Raw genomic sequence first — 22,757 nt, 5'->3', positions numbered from 1 at the left:
TGGGATGGAAGGAGATCATCCAGTCCAACCCCCCTGCCCAGGCGGGGTCACCCGGAGCAGGTGGGGGCACATCCAGGTGGGTTTGGAATGTCTCCAGAAAGGGAGACTCCACCCCCTCCTTGGGCAGCTGTCCCAGGGCTCTGCCACCCTCAAGGGAAAGAAGTTCTTCCTCACTTTGTGGTTCAGTTTGTGTCCCATCGCTGGGCACCACTGGGAAGAGTCTGGCACCGTCCTCTGGCATCCCTTGGTGAGATATTTGTGGTTAAGTTTATGGGCCATCAGTCCTTGTCCTGTCGCTGAAAGGCTGAAACACTCCCCGAGTTCGGTGCCCTCTTTCCATCATCGGGACTGAAAACCCCTCTGGATGCAAAGCCCCGGTGCCCGCTGCCATTCCTCCTGGAAACAGCTGCTCCAGAGCATCCCAGCCCCATCCTGACACCCTCACACACACACTCTGCGCCGGCAGACAGCTCGGGATGGAGGGGAGGCACGAGGGAGCACGCGGTGGGCGCGGGGGCCGTGTCACAGCCCACCCACCATCTGCCACCGGCACGGGGACGCGCCGGAGGGAGCACGCGGTGGGCACGGCACGCTGTGGGCACGGCACGTGGCACCCACCCACCCACACCAGGGTGCTGCTGGAGGGGTGAGATACAGCATGTGTGTGTGGGGAGGAGCACTCGCCCGCAGAGTCCTGAGGGAATGGGGGGCTCTGACAGGCCCCATCACGGTGATCCCACCATCCCTGGGACACGGTCCGGCTGCTCCTTCAGGGTTGCTGGCTCTGCTCCATCAGAGCCCTGAGGATGGGGGTCCACCCCGAGGATGGGGGTCCATGCAGGGTGCTGGGGGCTCTCCCCCCCGCTATTCCAGGCCCATTTTTTGGATGCCGTTTTCCTGGGGTGGAAGCAAAGAGGCCGGGGCTGCCCCGCTCCAAGTACAAGGGTATTTATTTCATGGGTACAAGAGAGAGACAGCACCTTGTGTGTGTTTTGGGCTCTTCCCGGTTACTGGTTTGTACATTCAGAGCTTCGGCCGGGGCAGGGAAGGGCAGCAGGTCCCACTCGGCCCCCCCCAGCACTGGGGTGGGTGGTTGCCAGTGGGGACCCCCCCAGTGCCCCCCGTGCCGTGGGCGCCCGAGCCCCGGCGCCCCGTGCGAGCGTGTCTTGAGTGCTGAGGTTGGCTGTGTGCTCCTCCTCCGTGCAGTCTGTGCGGGGCAGCAGCGCTCCCCGCCTTCCTCCCTGCCCTCCTCCTCCTCCTCCCCTGCCCGCGGGGGGGGCCGGGACCCCCGGCCCTCATTTCCTCGTGTGCAGCGTGTCCTGGAACTTGGTGCTGGTGTAGCGAAGGTGGAAACCCTTCTTGTTGATGGTGTCGTCCGAGTGGAAGCGGATCATCACGGAGTCTCCGGCCGAGTAGATTTCCTCGGGGGGCTGCGAGGGCAAAGGAAGGGGTGCTCAGATCCGTGGGCATTCCCGGGATGCGTGGGCACGGTGGGAGGGAAGGGGTTTGCAATGGGGAGGGTGCAAATCGTTGCACCATCCTGAATTCCGACGGGGATTTCTCCATGCTGCTCTGGCTCGGCCTCACCCATCACCCTACACCCTCACACCGCCCTAACCTTCCCTAATCCCAACCCTAACACTAATCCAACCCCACATCACGTCCCCCTTCCTCCCCAGCTCACCCCGGAGCCGCAGAAGCGGCCGAGGCGAGGGGCCGTCCCGTCGTAGCCGTCGAAGAGCTCCATGTAGTCGTATCCGCAGTCGGCCTCCTCCTCGATCTCAAAGGTCTGGAAGATGAGCTCCACGCCGAACCCCTCCTCCGCCATGATCACCCACTCGCAGTCCGAGCCCCCGGGGTAGTTGTTATCCCCAAATTGTGCGTGGGAATACAAGTCCTTGGTCTTCACCTCGGCACGGACCTGGCCCCCGCACACTGGGGGAGAGGCCGGGGTTTAGGGGCAGCCACGCTCTCCCCACACCCCACGGCCACACTTCCCAGCCCCACGGCGCTACCTGTGGTGTGGGTGGCCTCGAATCCCTTCTTCTGGACGGAGTTGTCGGAGACAAACTTGAGGAACATCTTGTTGCCCGAGGAGACGATGGGCTCGGGCTCCTTGGCCCCGCAGAAGCGGCCGAGCGCCGGGGCCTTGGCGTCCTTCCCATCGTAGATCTCCAGGTGGTCGTAGGCGCATTCCTGCTGCGCCTCCACGTCCAGCTCCGAGAAGGTCTGTGGAAGGTGACGGGTGGAGTTGCTCAGTGGGGCTCGGTGGAGGGCACCCCAGCACTTCCCACCCCCCAGTCCCTACCAGCTTGACGCGGTGCCCCGGCGTGGTGCTGATGGCCCAGGTACACTCCTTCTTACTGGGGTATTTGTCGGGCCAGTTGGGGCTGGTGATGGTCCCAGAGATGGATGTCACCTTGTGGTCACAGCCGGCTGGCAGGACAACAGAAAGGGTCACAGATGCATGGAATGGGGGTGTCCCACAGGGACGGGGTGCGGGCTGGACCCACCTTCCTTGCAGTCGTGCTTGTTGTCGTGCAGCACGAAGCCGCTGCGGCACTGGCACTCGTAGCTGCCGAAGGAGTTGAGGCACTCGTGCTGGCAGCCCCCGTTGTTCTTGGAGCACTCATCCTTGTCTGGGAGAGAGCAGAGGCATCACTGAGCGGGGTGGGAAAACCCTGGAATGGGGTATTCCAGCCTGGCACGGCGCCCCGGCCCCCCAGCCCCGCGCCCTCCGCCGAGCACCCAGCCAAGCAAGCGCCCACGGCCAGCAGCAAGCAGAGCTCCAGCGTCCTGCTCCCAAATCCAGCCCCATCCAGGGACGGGATGGGTCCTCCTCTCCCGTGGGCTCACCCATGGGTGCCACCATTACCTGCTGCTGGGACGGACGGGGTGAGGGGGGAGGCAGAAAAACACACAGTGACAACCAAAGGTGCACAAGAAAAGACCAGGACGCGGGAGGTCCCTCTTTACTCATCGATAGGAGATGTCACAGACACGGTAAAAATCGGAGGGGTGGGGTGGGGGGAAGAAAAAAAAAAAAAAAGCCATGGTCAGCTGGTAAACGACAAAAAAACAAGGGGATGGGGTGCTTGGAAATTAAAAAAAAAAAAAAAAAAATTTTAAAAAAAAGTAAAAAAAAAAAATTAAAAATAAGGTCAACAACCAGTTCTGTCAAGCAAAAGGCTGCCGGGGGGCCGGCGGCACGGCTCGGCTCGGTCCCGCCGTGCTCCCGCACGGCTCCGGGGCCGCGGCGTTCCTGAGAAAGATGGAGAGGAGGGAGCGGCTCAGGACGGGCCCCGCAGCCGCTTCTGCAGGCGGAACTTCAGGCCGGGCGGGCGAGATTTCGGGGGCTGCAGCTGCTGCTTCTTCTCTGCAAAGAGAGAGGGAGAGAAGGGGGGGAGCAATGGGGGCGCGGGGGCGGCGGGGGGTGCGGGGGGGGGACATGCGGAGCGGCAGCCGGGGAAGCAGCAGCGAGGGGGACACCCCGGGAGCCCCCTCGGCAGCCCGGGGCGAGCGGCTCTGCGGGGAGGAAGAGGAGGAGGAGGAGGAGGAGGCGCGGGGCTGGCTCTGGGAGGATGAGGGTGGGCTTTGCGGGGGTTCCTGGGGGTGTCCAGTCTGGGAATGGCAGTGGAGGGGTTCGGGATCACCCCTTGCTGGCCGAGCTGACCTCCCATCCCACCACGTTCCCAGGGTCCCTGTCACCGATGTCTCAGCACCCCCCCCTCCCGAGATGCTCCACATCCCATTTTTTCCCCCTCGCTCCCCCTCCCCGCAGGGTGGTGGTTTGGGGAGTGGGAACCAGCAGCAAGCAGCACCAGCCCCCCCAGCATCCCACTGTGCCAGACAGGAGCATCCCTCCTGGAGCCAGCAGCGAGGGGGGCCCTGCCCCAGCCCCCCCCGGAGGCCGTAACCTGACAGTCTCCTACGTCTGAGGGAGGAAGCGAGGCGGGAAGGCCCGTTTGGGGATGGGAAGGGGCTTCTGGGCTCAGAGCAGCTCCAGCACCGGGGGAGGGAGGGAGCCTGGGCGGGCGAGACAAGAGCAGAGGAGAGTTGGCAGCGGAAAGAAGCCCACCGGGTCGGTGTCTTTAGCAATCCTTTATTCCAACCAGCTTGCTCGCCCGTGCTCACCACCGCTCTCCCCCGCGGGCATCCGACGGGCCCCGGGCTGCTCCCGCCACCCCCCTGGTGCCTCTCCCCCCGCTGCTGAGACCCCCCTGCGCCGGGGCTGGGCTGAGAGCCGGGGGCACTCACCTGGGTGCCGACACCGTGGCAGATTCCCGGGCGGACACATCTTTATGTGTGGAGCCGGCTCCTGCCTCCTGGAGCCCCGGCCCGCGAGGAGGAGGAGGAGGAGGAGAAGGAGGAAGGGGTCATGTCTTCACCGGGGGAAAACAGGCACCCAGGCTGCCCTTGGCACCGAGGGATGAGGCTCGTCCGGAGCGCAGGGACCCTCCGCGGCTAAAAAGGCGCCGCACGGGAGATGTTCTGCCCCGGGGACGGCCGGGAGCGACCCCGGGGGGGACCAGAGGAGGGGGCTCTGTGTGGCCGAGTCCTCCAGGGTGGTTGTGCTGCTGGGAAAGCCTGAGACCTGGGTGTGGAGAGGTGGAGGAGAGGGTTTGCTGGGCTGGGGTTGGGGCAACCCCTACGGGATCACCGCCCATCCTGGTGGGATGAGGAGAAGGAGGGAAAAGGGGAGAGGGGATGAGCCCGAAGCGCAGTGCAGGGGACACTCACCCAGCTGTCCCGTGGTCCCGCTTGGCCACCGGGCTTCCCCAGGGAATCACTTTGTGGAGGGTGCCGGCTCCCAACGGCTGGGCCCCCTGGGCCGCCCTACTTGCCTTGGTTTTAATTAAACAAATAAAGCAGAGACACTCGACCCCCGCTCCGGGGAGCCCCGGGGACTTCAGGGGATGCCGGTCCCGCTGCTCCTGCAGCCAGGTGGCCACAATGCCCCACAAAAACGGCCTTGACGGGGCCAAAATGCAGCAGGAGGGGTCCGGGAGGTGCTGCCAGTTGCTCAAGGCCGGGATGGTGCCCAGGGCACTGTGCCACACCGGGGGGACCCTCTCTTGCATGAGGGCCCCGTGGCAGCCCCCAGCCCCAGGGTCCAGCCCTGGGTGATGCTGCATCCAGCGTTATATTCCAGGTGCCCATCCCTACCCCCCTGAGACCCATCCAAAGGTGACACCACCTCCTGGAGGGGTGGCCCGGGAGAGGAGGGCGGACCGTGGAGCAGACAGGGATAGGCAGGTAATGGTTTTTGGGAGGAGGGAATTGCCCCGGAGAGCTGAGAGGTGGCCGGATGCCGATCCCGGGAAGCGGAGGAAGCCGGTGCCGTGCAGCGTAGCAGGGAGCAGCAGCGCAGCAGAGCGGGGTGTCACCGTCCCCCCACCCCAGCAGCGCCACCTGAGGGGTGCAGCACCCAGGGCCCAGCACATCCCTGTACCCAGCTGGCCCCCCAGCACCCCCTGGAAATCTGGGGGCCTCCTGAGAGCACCCCCGCCGCTGAACTAGGACCCAATTATCCCCCCAAAAAGAGGGGAAAACCTCCCAAAATGTGCCGCCAGGCAGGCTGGCCGAGGCTGGGAGGGTTCAGACCCCACAGGAGTCACCCCACCACCGGGCTGGGACCGGGGGGCTGCACCCCCAGCACGGGCGAGGGGAGCATTAGCGGCGGTTTGGGGGCACGGGGAGGGTCTGCGGGGTGAGGGAGGGCAGGGGACACCTGTGCCGGGGCCAGGCAGCTCTACCTGAGAAGAAATGGGCTTTGAAGCCCTTTTTGGAGACGGTGTTGTCGGACTTGAACTCGATCCTCATGTTGTTGTACTGCGAGGTGATCACGTCGGGCTTCTCGGCGCCGCAGAACTTGCCGTGCAGTTTGGAGTCGGCCGTCAGCCCACTGCGCACCTCCACGAAGTCGTACTTGCACACCTGGGGGGGCACAAAGCCGTGTCTGCACACCCTGGGGGGGCACAAAGCCGCGTCTGCACCCCCTGGGGGGGCGGCACAGGCGTGGAACACGGGGCTGGGGACACGGCAGTGCCACCCCGGGGGTGGTTCCCCAGCAGCACCCGCCGCCCACTCACGTCGTTGCCCTCGGTCTCGAAGAAGTCGAACTGGAGGGAGATGCGGTACTGGGTGGGGGCCACCAGCTGCCAGATGCAGTTCTTGTTGGGGGGGTATTCCTTGGGCCACCCCGGGCTGGTGATGGAGCCGTTGAGCTTGGTGAGGAAACCTCCGCAGGCGGCTGCAGGGCGGGAGGCACCCGGCGCCCGTCACCTCCCCGGGCTCCACGGGGTTAGGGGCGCTGCGAGGGGCGTCGGGGGGTGTTGGGGTGTTTTAGGGGGGCCACTCACCCTCGCAGCGGCGCTTGTCGGTTGCCAGCTCATAACCAGGGTCACAGGCACACTTGTAGCTGCCCAGGGTGTTGACGCAGCGCTGCTCGCAGCCGCCGTTGTTGGGCCGGGAGCACTCGTCCATCTCTGGGCAGGGCGGGGTGGGATGAGCAGGAAAAGGGGCCGTGACCCCTCTCAGCGACCCCCCCCGGAGCGTCCCCCGCACCTTTGAAGAAGTTGACGGCGAAACCCGCCTTGTTGATGGAGCCGTCGGAGACGAATTTCATCCAGAGCTTGTTGGAGGTGCTCTTGATGTCGTCGGGCTTGTCGTAGCCGCAGTAGCGGCCGATGAGGCTGCTCGACTCAGTGCTGCCATCCCGGATCTCCAGGTAGTCGTAGGCACAGCTGTCGTGCCGCTCGATCTGGTGGGAGGGGTGTTAGGTAGGGGAGGGTCTCGGCCCCAGCACCTCCGAGCCCTCCCCACTGCCCACGCGCCGAGGGAAGGAGCTCCGTGGGGAAACTGAGGCAGGGAGGCAGCACGGGGGGATGTGGAGCCAGGAAGGGCAGCCCCCCGCCTGTCCTGGGGGGAGCACTGGGTTGGGGAGACCTCCCCCGTCCTGGCCTGGAGGGAATGCTGACCCACCTCGAAGGACTGGAAGGTCAATCCCACGTGGAAGCCCTCGGAGACGGTGATTTTCCAGACGCACACCTTGCTGGGCCGATAGTCGTCGGGGTAGTTGGGGGACTGGATGTGCCCGTTGTCCTTCTTCACGTCCCCCCCACAGATGGCTGGAAGGGAGGAGCAGCGGCCTGAGCCCCCCCCCGGCCCTCCCACTGACCCCCTGGCCCCCCTGCTCCCCCCTACCTTCGTAGACAGCGAAGAATCCTTTGCCCACCCAGTTGCTGCTGCTCCGGAACTCGACCCAGAGGCGGCTGTCGGTGGAGATGATGGGCTCGGGCAGCTTGTTCCCGCAGAACCTGCCTGGGGAGGAAGGCGTGCTGGGCTTCTGCTGGCCAGGAACCCTCCTCTTCCTCACCACTCCCTCCTCTTCCTCCCAGCCATCCCCTCCTGGTGCCCCCCGTGCCCCTTTCCAGCCTAAAGCCAAAGCGCTGCTTCTCCCTCTCCAGCTTTTCTGGCAGTTTCACTTCAACTGGTTGTTCCAGGCTCAGCTGGGATTTGGGGAACATCCAGCTCATGGGGATGGGACCGGGATCTTGGAATCTCCCTGGGGAACATCCAGCTCACGGGGATGGGACTGGGATCCTGGAATCTCCCTGGGGAACATCCAGCTCACGGGGATGGGACTGGGATCCTGGCACCTCCCTGGGCAGAGCTGTGCCAGCCAGCTGGATCACCCAGGCTGGTTTCACTGGTGTGGGGGCCAAACTGGGAGCTCCGTTCATCCCAGTAACCCCTCTGGGGGTTAGTTCTCCCCACCCCAGGACTCTGGAACATCAGGCAGGCAGGGATAGGGGCCGAGGGGAGCCCCTGGTCCCGGTGCTGGAGCGTTCCCGGTGGGCAGGAGGAGCGGGCAGGAGGCCCCGGGTTGTTACCTCGCAGCGTGGCCTTTCTCCAGAACCCGTCTCTCACCTCCACGTAGTCGTACCAGCACAGCCGGCTTCGGTACAGGTCCAGGGTGGTGAAATTCAGGATGATCTGAGGTTGGGAAGGAGCAGGAAGAGCGTGGGGTGAGCCCCCCCCGCGCCCCCTCTGCTGGGAGCCGGCGGGAGCCCCCGGACCCGCTCTGCCCGGAGCATCCCGGCCCACAGAGGGATGCTGGGATTAGGGACACCGGGAAAAAAAGGGTGGGAGATGCGGGGAGGAGGGCGAGGAGGGCTGGGAGGAGGTGGGAGGCGGTACCTTCTCTCCGGGGGTGACCGAGATCCTCCAGACGCAGTGCATGTGGGCAGAGTATCCATTGGGGAATTCCGGGGAGGAGAAGTTGCCCTGGCTGTCCTGGAGTGTCTCCCCGCAGGCTACGAAGGAGAAAAAGTGAAAGTCAGACCCCCGAGGGAAGCCTCCCAGCCCCGCTGTGCCCTTTTCCCATTCAGACTCCCAGCCCTGAGGACTCAAAAAAACAACCCCCACATCAGCACCTCGCCGATGCATCCCCGAAACCTCCGGGGCTCCTGGCAGCCCTCCCAGCCCCGTGTTCGCCGCAGGAGCCATCCCGGCCCCCTCTCCGTGTCCCGGCCCGGCTCCACGCCCGAGCTCCGGGCAGGTTTTCCGCAGGCGCAGCTGGAGCCGGCCCAGCGCTGCCATCTGGGAGCCACATGATGCCGGGGAAGCGGCACACGGAGCTTTGCAGGGGCCAAGGCAGCCTCCCCCTCCCCGACCTCCCCTCCCGTCGCTGAAAGGTGAAACGGTGCGAAAAAAGGGCCGTTTCAAACCCGGGCTCGCTGCCTTTTTTTTTCCCCACCCCTCTCCTTTCTTTACAGTGGAAAACAAAAGAGATCCAGAGAGAGCTTTTTGGGGAGGTTTCCTTCTTTTTTTCTTTTTTTGTCCCCTCTCTTCTTTTCCTCGCTCCAAACTAATCGCTTTTCCTGCTCCCCCCCCCCTTCTCCTCCCCCCGGAGCCCCCGAGGGCGGCGGGGGCCGTGGGGCCCCTCACAAAGGCGTCCCTCTCTTCCACGGGGCTGCTAATTAGCCGCTGGCTAATTAGCGCGTGCGGGGAGCCAAACTCCTCGCAGCTGTGTTTGTTTGCCAGCGCCGGCCCCCCGGAGCACGTGCCTGTCACCGGGGGGGGACTCGTGCCAGCCCCCTCCCCACCGTGCCCGGGGTGATGGTGCCCTTCGAGGTGCCAACCCCTTGTGCTGGTCGTGCCCCCGGCCCTCAAAGGATGGTCCAGTGGGGACCAGGCTTGTCCCACCCCACCAGGATGCTGGGGTGGGATGGAGGAGGGTCTCGGAGGAGGGTTTGCTCCCAGAGGGTGCTGCGTGGTCAGGGGGTGCTCTCAGGGGGTGCTCTGCTCTTCAGGGATGCTCTCAGGGGGATTTTTTTGGGAGAGGGGGGATGCTCTTCTCTTGGAGGATGCTCTTTGTGGAGGGATGGTCTTTGGAGGATTTTTTGGGGGGAGGTGCTCTTTGGAGGATGTTTTTGGAGAGGTGCCTTTTGGAGGATGATTTTTGGAGGGGACGATCTTGGGAGATTCTCTTCTCTTGAAGGATGCTCTTGGGGGAGATGCTCTGGGGGGGAGAAGCTCTTCCGAGGATTTTTTTGGGTGTTGCTCTTGGGGGATGTTCCTGGAGGATTCTCTTCAGGGGGATCAACCTTTGGAGGATTTTTTTTAGGGGAATACTATGGGGGATGCTCTTTGGGGGGTGCTTTTGGGAGATGCTCTTTTGGGGGATGCTCTCGGAGGATGGTCTAGAGAGGATTTTTTGGAGGGATGCTCTTTGAGGAATTCTCTTGGAGGATGCTCTTTTGAGGATTTTTTTGCAGGGGATGCTCCCTGGGGGATTTTTTTAGGGGAATGCTCTGGGGAGATGCCCTTTTCTCAGAGGAACAGCAGGAAAGGGCAGCTGAGGACACCTCTGCTCTCATGAGCAGAGCCCCGGGGCTCACCGAGCTCTTGCATCCAAATTCTGCTCACAACCCCCTCAAAAATGCCACGGATGGCAAAAGGCACCTTGTGTGCTCCTCACAGGGTGGGGAGGACCCCAAAAATCAACTGGAAACAGAGAATCCACCCAGGCCAACGCCGCCTTTGGCAAGTTTTGGGGCGAAGCAGAGCAGTTTCTGAGAGATACACCCCTGGGCATGCTCCCCCCCGGCAGTGACAGGGCAGGGGACACTCCCCCGGGCAGGGGACGGTCACCTGGGCAGGGGTCACTCACCTGGGCAGGGGTCACTCACCTGGGCAGCGGTAGAGCTTGCGGGCCTGGGCGATGTCCCCTTTGCTGAGCCGTGTCCGCTGCCCGATGGCCGGCCGGACGCCGTTCACGTCGTACTTGGGCAGGATGGTGTCCAGGAAGATGCCCCTGGGACAGCAGGAGGCTGAGCCGGGTGGGAATCCCCGGCCCTGCGGCCGCTCCCCGAGAGGAAGGATGCTAAAAGCAGCCCGGCTAATTAAAAGCAGCCCGGCTAATTAAAAGCCTGCGGGCCGGTGAGTCAGAGGGGACGTGTCCCCAGTGGAGGTGACCAGGGACAATTCCCTGCTCTGGAATGGGACACTGCGGGGCCTCATCCTTGCTCCGAGGGAGTTAACCCTGTGAGAGCTGGTGACTGTCCCCCGGGGCTGGGGATGCTGTGACACTGTCCCCAGGACACGAGGGGACACAAGGCCGAGCCCCCCGAGGGCAGGTACCTGGAGAAGGTGTTCCTGGCGTAGTGCATGATGCTGTCGAAGTCATACGTCTCCCCCAGCGACTCCACCTCCTCCGGCTCCATCTTCAGGAAGTTGTATTCCTGCCCTGGGAAAACAGGAGGGGGACACACTCAGGGGGGACCCCAACTCCGCCAGCACCCCGTGGCAGCAATGATGATGGTGAGGAGGAGGAGGAGGAGAAGGAGGAGGAGGAGGAGGAGGAGGAGGAGGAGGAGGAGGAGGAGGAGGAGGAGGAGGAGGAGGAGGAGGAGGAGGAGGAGGAGGAGGAGGGGGGCTCATCCCTACCTGGCTGGATGTTCTCCCGGATGATGGAGACGTGGTCATCCCGGTCGGGGCGCGTGTGCTCGTGCCAGAACCCGATGACGTGGCCCAGCTCGTGCACCACGATGCCGAACTTGTCGCAGTTCTTGCCGATGGAGATGGCCTGGGGTCCCCCCCCCCGGCGGCCCACGTAGGAACAGCACCTGGGGAGAGGGGGGGGACTGGGTGAGTCCTGACCCTCCAGGGAGACCAGCCTGGGACTGTGGGAATCCCTGGCTGCTGCTGGGAATCCTCCCTGCTGCTGGAACTTCAGCCATCCTGCCCAGGCGAGGAGCTCGAGCCTCCAGCCTCAGCTTTCCTGGGAGCTGGGAGAGCTCAGCTCCTGCCCCTGGGCTGCCTGGCATGGGATGGCGTGGCGTGGCAGCCCCAAATCCAGCCCTAAACCCACCCCAAAGCCCAGGGTCCCATCCTGCTCGGTGGAGGGACCCTGCCTGTGCCCTGCAGCTGAGCTGGCCCAGCCCTGTGTTCTGGACCCGGGCTCAGGGTTTGCACCCACGCAGGGGCTCCCATTCCAGGGGAAATCCTTCTCCTAACCACCATCTGCTTGGCCGGGGCCGTGCCCTGACGCGTGAAGACGCCGAGCTCGTCCAAACCCCTGTTTCCTTTGGCCCCGGCCCCACCTCAAGCCCAGGCTGGTTCCTCACCACCGACCTCAGCCCCCGGCGGCGACTCCGACACCTCCTGCACCCCACCCAGACCCAAAACCCACGGGGCAGGTGGCCCTGGAGCATCCCCAGGACCCCCCTGGCTGTACCCGCAGGGTCTGTAGGTGAACACGATGTAGCTGTCCTCGTCGTTGCGCTCCAGGAAGGTGACACAGGTGTGCTTCTCCCAGTGCCGCATCGCCTGCCGGAATATGGCTCGCTGGCTGCCTGCGGAGGGGCGGCGGGGGCCGTCAGCCCGGCTGGGGGTGGGGCTGAGGCACGTGGGGGGGATCAGAGCACCCCCCCAGCCCGCACTCACCGCTGAAGTTGCCGCTGATGACGTAGGGGATGACCCCGTCCGGCCACACTCGCTCCGGCCGGGACGTGGCTGCCCGGCGGCTCCGCTGCCGGCCCCGGCTGCGCCGAGGGTGGCCCGGCCGGGGGCTGGTGGAGTTGCTGCCTGTGGGGGAAGGGGGTTCAGCATGGGCAGCCCCCCACCATGGGGGGAGTGGAGGTGGGTGGAGGGGCTTTGGGGGTGCGGCGGTACCTGAGGAGTTGGAGGGCAGGCGGGTGACGGTGTGACGGGACAGATCCACCACCCGGTCCACCTGGAAGAGCCGCAGGTCCTCCTCGTCCAGGGCGATGTCGCCCAGGAAGGCGGCTGGGAGGGGAGGAGGAGGTGTGAACCACACCATTTATGTGCCAGGGGCCCCCAACAGGTGCCTCTCCCCAGCTCCCCCACACCTGGCAAGCCCTGAAGAGGAAGGCAAACCCTTCCTCCTCCTCATCCTCCTCCTCATCCTCCTCCCTCTCGCTCTCAACTGAGCGTGCTGCGTGGCTCCCCCCTCTCCCCTGCAGCTGGAGCCAGCCCTGCGCTCACATCTGGATTGCATAAAGCCCATCCATCACTTTTCAGGGTTTCTATCATTATTTGTGTTGCAAAACTGCCTCTTCTTTTCTTTTTTCCCCCACTTTGGTGGGTTTAGGACCCCCTTCCCGCCCAGCTCCTGCTCCCCCAGCCCGCTGCGAGCTCCGACAGCCCCGGGATGCTCCAACGACCTCTGAGTCATCTGCCAGCACAGAGCGAAGCCATATGGCCCGGGAAGCTCCTGCTGCGCCCAGCGCCCGCAGGAACGGAGCAGGAATGAGGCAGGAACGGAGCAGGAATGAGGCAGGAAAGGAGCAGGAATGAGGCAGGAACGGAGCAGCAACGGGACCGGCCGTGTGCCAGGGCTGGGAGCCCCGCTCCAGCACTGGGGGGGGGCCTGAGATGCTCCAGCACCACAGGGCTGGAGGGCATAACCCTGCACAGCCCTTCCTCCTCCTCCTCTTCCTCCTGCCTCCCCCTCCGTGACTCAACCCCGCGGCTCCCGGCGCCTGGCCGGCCCCGATCCCTTGGGATCCGGCTCCTGCGGAAACGCCGTGGCCGGAGCACGAGGGCTGGCGGAGGTCACGTCGAGGCCGCGGTGGGGTGGAGAGGGGTTCCTCACTGGATTTTGGGGTCCTCGGGCTGAGCAGAGGGTCCCGGGCACCCCCTGCCCTCGCCACCCCCCGGGAGGGGCGGTGATGGGGAGTGGGGCGGCTGGAGCAACTCAGGGCACGAGGGTGAGCCTTGCCAAGGTCGCGCTCCAAGCAATTAGCAAATGGATCCCAAAAGAGCCACTAATTATCAAGACAAGGCGGGACAATTGGGATAACGCTGAGAGGTCCAAAACAACCGGCGCAGGGTGAGAGGAGCAGCCACGGGATCAGAGGAACAGGCTGGATCCCATCCCTTGGCGTGGCACCGAGCCCAGACCCCACGTCGGTGGAAAAGCCACGTTTTGGGTCCGTCCCCAGCGCTGACCCGGGGGGTGAATCCCATCGGGGGAAGCTCCAGGGTGGAGAGCAGACCTGCGGCAGCCCCGAGGGAAGAGCAAACAAGCCGGGGCCGGCACCTCCCCTGGCAGCGACCTGCGGCTGGCACGGCCAGGCTGCAATTTGAGGGCAGAGCAGAGGCAGGAGCCGGGCCCGGCCTCCCCGCACCCTCCCCGGGGCCGGGAGAGACGTGTCCGAACGGGCAGCGCGGGGGAGGACCAGGGCCGGGGAGAAGGACGAGCGTCCCGTGCCAAGAGCTGCATGGAAAGACAAGGGAAAGTAAGCTCGCTTACAGCCGAGCAAGCGCCGGCGGAGCCAAGTGATATAGAAACCATATGTGAGGGATTTGGGAGACGTGAGAGAGCCGGGCAGGCCAGCCCGGGGACGTGGGGTTGGTTTTCCTGGTGGCTGGAGGTGGCTTGGCTTCCCCCAAAAAAAAAAAAACCCCAGCCCACGGGGGAAGGTGTTTTGCTGCTCCTGGAGGGGCCAGAGGAGCCGTGGGGGTGGCCCGGCAGCGATCCCTGTACGGACACGTCGGGGACAAGCCCAGAGTGTTGGATTGAGAAACTTCCAGGTTGGTTTGGGCTCTGGTCACGTCCTCCTCCCACTCGCTCCCTGTGCACCCGCGGCAGGAGGTGACACGTGGGTCGCTCTCTGGGGGTCTCTGCTGATCAACCGCCCCTCCAGATGCTGTAAACCCCCCCAAGGGGTTTCTTCCAGGATGCTGCCACATTGCTACCACTTGTCCCTTCCCTGTTTGTGTCACATCCTCCCTCTGAGGTGGAGGGGACCCTCTGCAAGTGAAGGGGACCCTCTGCAAGTGAAGGGGACCCTCTGCAAGTGAAGGGGATCCTCTTCAAGGGAAGGGGACCCTCTGCAAGTGAAGGGGACCCCCTGAACGTGGGGGTCTCATGGGCAGGAGAGGTCTCAGCCTCTGCTTGGCAGAACACAGGCTGGAGCAGGAGGGAAACCCGTCACACCTCCAGCACCCGTTCCCTGCATCAAACACCCTCATCCCGCCGGCTCATGTCACTCAGGAGACCCCAAACCACAGCACAAAGGTCTCCAGCCATTCCCACAGGGATCCCCATGTCCCTGAGCCGTTCCCAGCCTGGCAGCCCGTGGGCTGTGCCGCGGGGGCCGCTCTCTGCTCGGCCACAGAGGTATCGGGGGCAAGGTCCGAGCCACGGCGGTGCCAGCGGGGGAGGACGCGGTGCCAGCGGGGAGGATGCAATGCCAGTGGGAGGGATGCAGTGCCAGCAGGGCAGCAGCTCCAAGGCCAGGCGTGGGGCACGGTGGCACCACCACCACCCCTGTCAGCCGGGCGAGGAGCAGGACAGGGAGCAGGGCAGGGAGAGTGGGATGACACCAGCTCCATCCAGGCACATCCCTCCCACCCCCCAGAACGCAACCAGCCATGTGGGACCTGAGAGGAGGCTCCCACGGAGCTCTTCCCACCCCCCTTTCAGCCGGGAGATAGCTCAGCCCTCCGCTGTTGTTTGACTTTTTGTGCTGTGTTTTCTTTCGGGTTCTTGGAACGGTGACGTAACCCCGGGGCTGAAGCTTTAGACAAACAAGGTTCTTCAGCAGGACCCGGGCCAACCCCCCTCAGCACCTCATCCCCATCCTACAGGCACCTCCTGGCCCGCTGGCTGTCCCTGGAGGGTCCCCGTCCCCCCTGCCTGGGATGCAGGAGCTCAGCATCCTCCCTCCCGCTGAGCGAGGCACGCAGGGCAGAGGGACACCCACGGGCCTGACCTCCCCGACATCGCTGGGATTTTGGGATGAGCCTGACCTCGGGCTCCACCAAGGTTGGGAACCGTGTCTCAGGGAAAAAAAAAATCAGCTGAAATGAGCGGCGGGAAAGGGCCGGGGCGCGAACGCGGTGTTCTGGTGAGCCGGGAAAAGCAAACAGAGCGGTGGGGGGGCCTTGGCAGGGCAGATAAACAGGACAGGATCATATTCCAGGTCAGTCTGGGGCAAAGGAGGCTCCGTGCACGGCACAGAGCAGGAGGGACCCTCATCCCTCTGCAGGCACTGCCAGGCCTCGAAGGGCACCGGGCAGGAGAGACCCTCATCCCTGTGCGGGTCCCACCAAAGGGCACCAGGCAGGAGGGACCCTCACCCCTGCGTGGGTCCCACCGACCCTCAAAGGGCAGGATGGGACGGATGGGAAGCATCCCCTCAGCCCAGCTTTCCCTCCCTGGCTCAGCAGCTCCATCCCAGCTGCTCCGAGTCCTCCTGTGGTGCCAATCCACGAGCGTCGCTCCCGGCGCAGGCAGGGTTTGGAGTGTGGAAGGAAGCAGGGAGAGAGCTGCTCTGCCCCGACCGGGAACGGGCTTGAGGGCAGCCGTTCCATAGGTGTATCCCGGCCTCCGCCGAGCTGCCGGGCTGTAAAGCCGCGGAGTCACGGGAGCAGCATCCCACTGGCTCGCAGAGCCGTTAAATATGTGAGGAATGCTCGTCGCACCGCCCCTCGCCCCCGCACGGCCCAGCTGCGCGGCAAAACACCCCGGGGCCGCCGCCAGGCGAGCGGGGACCCCACTCGACCGGGACTGGGGGGGTCTCGCTGGCCCCGGGGGTCTGCCCTGCCCGCAGAGCCCCGGGGAGGAGGTGTGGGTGTGCAGGCGGAGGGATGTGGAGCATCCCGGGGCTGCCGGGATGGGGAAGCAGCCAGGTCTCCTCCAGCTTCCCCCAGTGGCCCTGTGAGACCCCCAGGACAGCGGGGACAGGGTGGAGGAGAAGCAGTGCAGCCCCTCTCCCGGTGCCCCTCGCCGGAGAGAGGGAGCAGCCAGGCTGTAAACGCCGGGGCCAGGAATATTTGCTTTCCCAGAGCACCTTCCGAGCAGCACAGCAGGCACAAAGCAGGAATTCAAGCCTTGGAGGCCAAGGCTGGGAGCCAGGCCAGATCACAGCCCCTCTGCAGCCAGTGGGGAAACTGAGGCACGGGGGGATGGAGCTGGTCAGCACCAAGGGGCACCCCCAAAAGAGCCAGTCCTGCACTCAACTGAGACCCCCCTGCCTCCTGCTTCCTGGCTGGAGCATCCTTATCCCACCTGGTGCACATCCAGCAGCTGAGGGAGGCAGAGATGCTCAAGCAGAGCATCCGAGGTGAAGGGAGGATCCCCACCTATCCCCACTTCCCCTCTGTGCATCCCTCGGTGGCTCAAGGCACTTCCCATCTCTGCCAACGCTTCCCTATGGCCAAATTCCCTCCCCAGCCCTGGGCACCGGGATTCAGGATCCAAATCCTCTGCCTGCTCCAGGGGATGAAATAAGCACCGTGGAGCCTCCAGTAAACACATCCCAGGCCAGCAAAAGGCTTCCAGGGGCAGGAAAGGTCCACCTCGGGGCAGGCTGGGAGTGGGAGGGATGGTTTGATCACTCCAGGGGAGGATTTTCCTTCTGCTCCTCTTCCGTGACAGCAAATGCAGGAGAAAGCCTCCTCCAGGGCTCGGCGTGGAGGATGCCAAACCTAAGGCATGTGGGAGCCCTGGGATGCCAGGAGTTGTGTGCAGGGAGCAGGATCTCCCTGTGTGCCCTCTCCAAAGCCAGGTCACTGAGGAAAACACATCCCTGGCCAGCAGCACAGATCCCTGTGAAAGGGAGAGCTGCCGGAAAGGAGAAGATTTGGGAATTGCTCTGCCAAGGGGATGGGGGGATTTGGTGCCACATTGGAGGGGAACCTGGTGGCACCTGGAACTGGAGCCCACTGGGGACAGGGATGTGCCCCAACACCCAGCTCTGGACACGTGGGGTATCCCAGGATCTCAGGGCACTGTGCCTGTCCCTGTGCCCGGCTCTGCCAAAGGACACCAGCTCCAAGGGCTCCCAGACCTCTGGGTGTCATCCCCAGGGCTCTGGCTGCAAACATCCCCCTCCTTGTGCTTGCACCGTTCAATCTTGCCCCCACAGCCTCCTCCAGCACCCATTAACTCTTTCCAAAGGCTATTCCCAGCTCCACGGTTGTGCCGATAAACCCTCCCGAGGCTCGGGATCTTCCCATTGCCTTTCCCACGTGCACAGAGGGGGGGTTTGCCATGCAAGGCCCCCCTGGATCAACAGCAGTGACCCACACCCCTCCTACAGCCAGGCCATGGGACAGGACCCCCTCTTCCCACAGCTCCGTGGGATGCAGTGGGATGCTGTTCTCTCCAGAAACCCTCAGCAAAGCCACGAGCAACCTGGAGGACACGTTCTCACCCGGAAAACACCCAGCACGGCACAGCCGAGGTGCAAAAGATTTGGGCAACTATGAGCCATCCCCCCTCCTTTCCCTCCATCCCTCCCCACGGCTTTGTTCTCCCTGGGGTCTCCCCGGGGCCGCCCCATCCCTCCGGCCATGTGTTTCCATGTGTTTCCATGTGTTTCCATGTGTTTCCATGTGTTTCCATGTGTTTCCCAGCCCCGGCTCGGCCGGCGGATAAAGCCTCAGGAAACGCCGTCTCCCCCCTCTCCACGACCCGCCGGCGTGAATCAGCAGCCGGAGAGTTTCCCAGGAGCCGGGAAGGGAGGGAAGAGAGGAACGACCCCCCCCCCCCCCCGCCTCCATCCCACCCCGGCCTCGCCGTCTGCACCCCCCGGGCCCCCCGCCGGAGCGTGCGGGTGATTACACAAAGATAAAGCAGATCCCGGGATCGGCCTGAGATTCCCAAGGTTTCCCGAGCCCTGAACCACAGGCCTCCCGCCGGCCCCGGCTCCGCGGGTGGATTTTTGCCCTGCATGAATAAGTGACATATAACGGCTGGAAAATATTTTTGGGCAGCCTGACAAGTGTGACTCCAACCAGTAGCCCGGGCTGGCTACGCCTGGAAAGTGTAATCTAGGTGAAATCTGGGCGGCTGGAGAACTCCAGGCACGGCTGGGAAGCTCGTCCACCCGGGAAAGGGGGGCTCAGAGCCCCAGCCCCATCCCTGCATCCCGTGGTTGTGCCGGGCGGGTGATGCTGAGCCCCCCGAGGGGAGGTGGGGGAGCAGATCCCCTCCAAAAACCCTCCCTGGGGGGGCTGTGTGAGCCCCCAGAGGGCTCTGCTCCCCCACATCCCCTCCCCATGGTGATGGAATGCCAGGGGGGAGGACGTGCCAGCCCCCCCAGTTTAGCCAAGCACCCCAAAATGTGCGTGTGGAGCTGCACTCAGGGAGAAGGGTTGGCTCCATCCATCCCCGGGTGCTGGGGGCACCCAGGGGGGCCCAGCTTTCGTCACCAAACTGCTCAGCAACCCCCGTGGACCCCCTGGGATGAGCCACAACAAACCCTGGGGCCGCTCCTCCAGCACGGCCGGGGGTGGTGGGAGCGATTCCAGCTGCCTTTCCCAACCGGAGGCACGACCCGGATCCGACCCGGCGGCCGCTCCCGGGCACCGAGACCTGGATATCCTGCTGACCGGGTGAGGGGAAACCGGGGCCACGGCTGATTCCTCCCTCCCTGGCTGCCCCGGGGGCTGGTCCGAGGGCTGGATCTCCCAGCGGTCCCGTTTTGGCATCCTTGGAAGCGACGCGGCGGCACGGGCGGCTCTTCCCCTTCCGCTGGCACCGGTGCAGACAGGGTGGCATCACCGAGGTGGCTGGCGAGCCACGGCCTCAGGACACCTCTGGCGTGAGCTGTGCCAAGGAACCCAAATCCCTCTCTCCGTGCTTCCCTCCCTGGAGTAGCAGCAGTGGCAAAGCCTCGGTGCTCGGCTGTTCCTGGCACTGCCCCAAGCTCGGGGAGGGTCTCAACACCCCAAAACTAAAACAAACCCGCACATGGGATGCCATGGGGGGGGTCAGGGTGATGCCAGGGCGATGCCAGGCGGGGCTCCAGCTCCAGCTCCCACCTTTGGACCTCACCAGCCCGGCCCTGCGGGGGTAAATCCATGGTTCATGCGATGCGTGGCAGGGCCTGATCTCCCCCCCTCACCCCCCTCCAGGCTCCCGGGGAAGAGCTGCCGTAATTAAATTAGTCACATAAGGATCTCATAAAGGCCAGGACGGGAATGGGGAGGGGGGAACAGCCGGCCCCGAGAGGAGACCCCAGGAGGGGTCCTGGGGCGCACAGGAGCGGGGCGAGGAGGGGCCACTGGGAAGGCCACCGCTAATTAGTCCGGCTCGTCAGAGGGTGAAGCGTCGTCTCTCCCGCTCAGCTGGAGGAAGCGGGAGAGGAGGGAAGGCTCCAGCCGGCTCTGCCCGGACGGTTTTGCAAGCCTTGCTGTTTCAGCCCGGGAGGGCAGGAAGGGAAGGATTTTTGGCCAGAAAAAGCCCTCGTGTAGACAGAGTTATATCAACAGCCGCCTTCCAGCGCAGACAATGCCAGTACAGAGAAACGTGATCCCCCGCCAGACCCCGGCCCTCGCGCCGGGCTCAGCCCTGCACGGCCCTCCCGTGCCTCAGTTTCCCCCCCATCCCCCCCCAAAATCCCTCCATCCACTTTATCTCGCGCTGGAACACAGGGATTGTCCCCCCCCCGCAGCACCCAGTTTGTTCCCGGCCCTTCCAAAATCCGGGGAACAGCCCGGAACCCCCTGTCCCGGCACTGAGGGACCCCAGCCCGCGGGAGCACCTCCCGAGCTGAGCCCGGCCCGGGTGTCCCGGGGGGACGAGCTTTGGCTGCGGGTCGGGAGAGAGGAGGAAAGGCAAAGGGTGCAGAGTGTGGGTTCAGGGATGGGGGTGGGATGGGGGGTGGGATTGAGCCGGGGATGGGTCCTGGGATGGGCTGGGATGGTGAGGGGGGGTGAAATGGGGGCTCCCCGCCGCCTTTGACAGCTGCCAGTACAGCCACGACGAGGGAGAGAAAGCGGGGCGCCGGGCCAGCCCCCCCTGCTCCTCACCCTAAGTACAACCAGATGCATCTCGGAGCGGGACCGGCCGCTGCTCCCCCCGTTCCTCCCATCCCGGGCAGCGGGGACTCCCCGGCCCCGGGGCCAGCGCGGGGCAGCGGTGCCAAGTTCCGCCGTGCAAAGCCCCGAAGTGTGTGCGGGGCACACTCGCCCTCGCTCACACTCACTCACTTCCACATTCACTCCCACCGGCCCCCCCGCGCTCCCCTTTGTCCGCCCGCCCGCCCCCCGCCGCGCATCCCCCCGCTCCTACCGGCTTTGCAGGGGTCCTTGTAGTCCAGGGGCTCCTCGTCCTCCTCCTCCTCTTCCTCCAGCACGTAGGAATAGTCCGGGAAGCGCAGGGCCCGGGCCAGGAGCAGGCAGAGGAGCAGCCCGCAGCTCCGCAGCCCGGCCATGGCTCCGGCCGGGTTTTTTTTTTCCTCTCTTCCCTCTTTCCTTCCCTTCTTCGCTCCTTTTTTTTTTTTTTTTCTTCCCTCGCTCTCTCTCTCTCTCTCCCTTTTTTTTTTTTTTTTTTAGGGAAATGAGATCTGGCGGGGGCGGGTTCAAGCGCGGAGCTCGGCCCCTGCAGCCCCGGGCGCAGGGCTGGGAGCGGGGCCAGCGCCGGGGGGGCGGCGGGGATGAGCTGCTGCGGGGACCCGGCCCGCAGCCCCCGCTCCTGCCCCTCCGCAGCCCCTGGGCCCGCTCCTGCCCTCCCCGAGCGCGGGGCTGCCCCGTTCTGTCCCGTCCTGCACCCCCTCGGTGCCGTCTCGTATCCCCCGGTATCGATCCCGAGTGTCCCGGTCCCGTCCCGCACCCCTCGGTCTCGTCCCGCATCCCCCGGTCCCGATCCTGCTCTCCCTGTCCCATCCTCCAGCACCGATCCCGCCTCCCCCGCGTCCCATCCCGTGTCCCCCGGTCCCGTTCCTGCCACCCCTGGGTCCCGTCCCGTATTCCCCGGTACGGATCCAGGCCCCTCCCAATCCCGTCCCGCACTCCCGGTGCCCCGGGGACACGGCATCCCACGTCCCCCAGCCCCGATCCTTCCCCCTCGGTGCCATCCCGTGGGATAAGGATGCTGGCTCCTGCCTCCCCTGCTCCCATCCTCCCTGTGCCACCTCATTCTGTCCCCTGGCCCCGGGGTGGCTGTGTCCCCCCTTGGGTGGGATGTGGGTTCCCCCATCCTGGGGAGGGAAATGGGGTCCACCTGCCCACTCACCACGAAATCTCCGAGTTCCACCTGTGCCTCCACATTCCTGTGTCCCTTCCATCCCATTTCCATGTCCCCGTGTCCCCTCAGCCTGTCCCCATATCCCCAGCCCCTCCCAGTGTTCCTGTGTCCCCCCATCCCGGTGTCCCTGTGTGCCCCCAGCCCTTCTGCTCCCCTTGTCCCGTGTCATGTCCACTGTCCCTCCCGTGCATCCCGGGAATGCTGCAGTGGGGGTGAGGGGTGAGAAGCCCCCCCACCAGTGCCTGGCTTATCCCGTGGTGCTCCTGAACAAACCCGTCCCTCTCCTCCTACTCACAATCCTCCCAGAACTCCCATCAACTTTATTTTTGTCTGGATTTAAGTGCTCCTGCGTGCGATGACCCCCACAGGGACAGGCTGGATGACATCGGCATCCGGGCTCCGCTCCCTCCCCTGCCCACTAAACCCCCCCAAATCCTCTTTCCCTTTGCTTTCGGGGACTCCCCCGTATCCAGGGCCTGGCAGGCCTGGCTCATTCCCACCAGGAATGACGGGAGTCTCCTTCCCCCCTTATCTCCGGCCGTTATTTTCCTCCCCCGTCAGCAGATCATCCCAGGATGTGTTTTCTCCTTTCCCCTTATTGCAAAACCCACATCCAGCAAAACTTCCCTCTTGGAGCAGACAAATAAACCTCGGAAAGCCGGGCTGGCTCCGTGCCCCCACACTGCCCTTGGCCCACACGGAGCATCCCAGGGATGGGAATTTGGGGAGCTGGTCTCCCAAGAAAACAAGCAATCAATCCAGGCTTCGGAATACTTTCTGTTTCCATCCCCTGCGGGCCGGGTCCCTGGATGATGTAAATCCATGATGTCAGGATGCAGCCGCCGCTTCCCACCCTGAGATCACCCCTTTCTCACGGAGCACTCCGGGGAGCCGCAGCTCGGGGGGGAGGCTTTTCCCAGCCCGGGTTTCCCACGCCAAGCACCGGCTCCCAGGATCCAGCTCCCTTGCTGTTGGCCCTGGATGTCACTGACTGCCAGCATTCCAGCCTGGAGCCTACCTGGAACGGGCCCTGTGGGATCTGGGAATGCTGGACCAGCTCACCTGCATCCCGCTGGGCCTGAGCGTCGCCCAGCAGAGCTGGCAGTGGGATGGGGACGTCCTTATCCCCGGAGCAGGAGCCCTGGGTGGATGTGCTGCACCGCCTGGCACGGGCACACGGATTCCAGAGCTCCTACCTCAACCTGCCCGCCCTGCAGAGCTTCCTTGACACCCTGGCACGGCGGGT

The 22,757-nt window shown here is 64.6% G+C and overlaps 1 protein-coding gene across 7 annotated transcripts; it reads right to left on the bottom strand.

Annotated features, from left to right (window-relative positions):
• Window positions 1–932: 932 nt before the first annotated feature.
• On the bottom strand, window positions 933–20,800 carry BMP1 (bone morphogenetic protein 1). 7 transcript variants are annotated; one of them, XM_064638108.1, is made up of 20 exons: window positions 20,558–20,787; window positions 12,181–12,294; window positions 11,953–12,093; window positions 11,744–11,861; window positions 10,954–11,132; window positions 10,648–10,753; window positions 10,197–10,321; window positions 8,203–8,318; window positions 7,896–7,998; window positions 7,207–7,323; window positions 6,985–7,130; window positions 6,568–6,763; window positions 6,363–6,488; window positions 6,093–6,253; window positions 5,757–5,937; window positions 2,514–2,639; window positions 2,309–2,436; window positions 2,016–2,229; window positions 1,685–1,935; window positions 933–1,430 (listed from the first exon to the last, which is right to left on the bottom strand). In XM_064638108.1, exons 1-20 carry the CDS (start codon window positions 20,697–20,699, stop codon window positions 1,296–1,298), a joined length of 2,925 nt encoding a protein of 974 aa, XP_064494178.1. In that variant the 5' UTR covers window positions 20,700–20,787; the 3' UTR covers window positions 933–1,295. The 7 variants fall into 7 exon arrangements, with proteins under 7 accessions (XP_064494178.1, XP_064494177.1, XP_064494179.1 ...); XM_064638107.1 differs by having other exon boundaries at window positions 11,953–12,294; window positions 20,558–20,788; XM_064638109.1 differs by lacking the exons at window positions 933–1,430; window positions 1,685–1,935; window positions 2,016–2,229; window positions 2,309–2,436; window positions 2,514–2,639 and adding an exon at window positions 3,170–3,376 and having other exon boundaries at window positions 11,953–12,294; window positions 20,558–20,793.
• Window positions 20,801–22,757: the final 1,957 nt, after the last annotated feature.

Source organism: Pseudopipra pipra, chromosome 28, assembly GCF_036250125.1.
Source record: "Pseudopipra pipra isolate bDixPip1 chromosome 28, bDixPip1.hap1, whole genome shotgun sequence".
Taxonomy (NCBI): Eukaryota; Metazoa; Chordata; class Aves; order Passeriformes; family Pipridae; genus Pseudopipra; species Pseudopipra pipra.
Note: the sequence above shows the minus strand (reverse complement) of the source record. Positions and strands in the feature narration are given on the sequence as shown.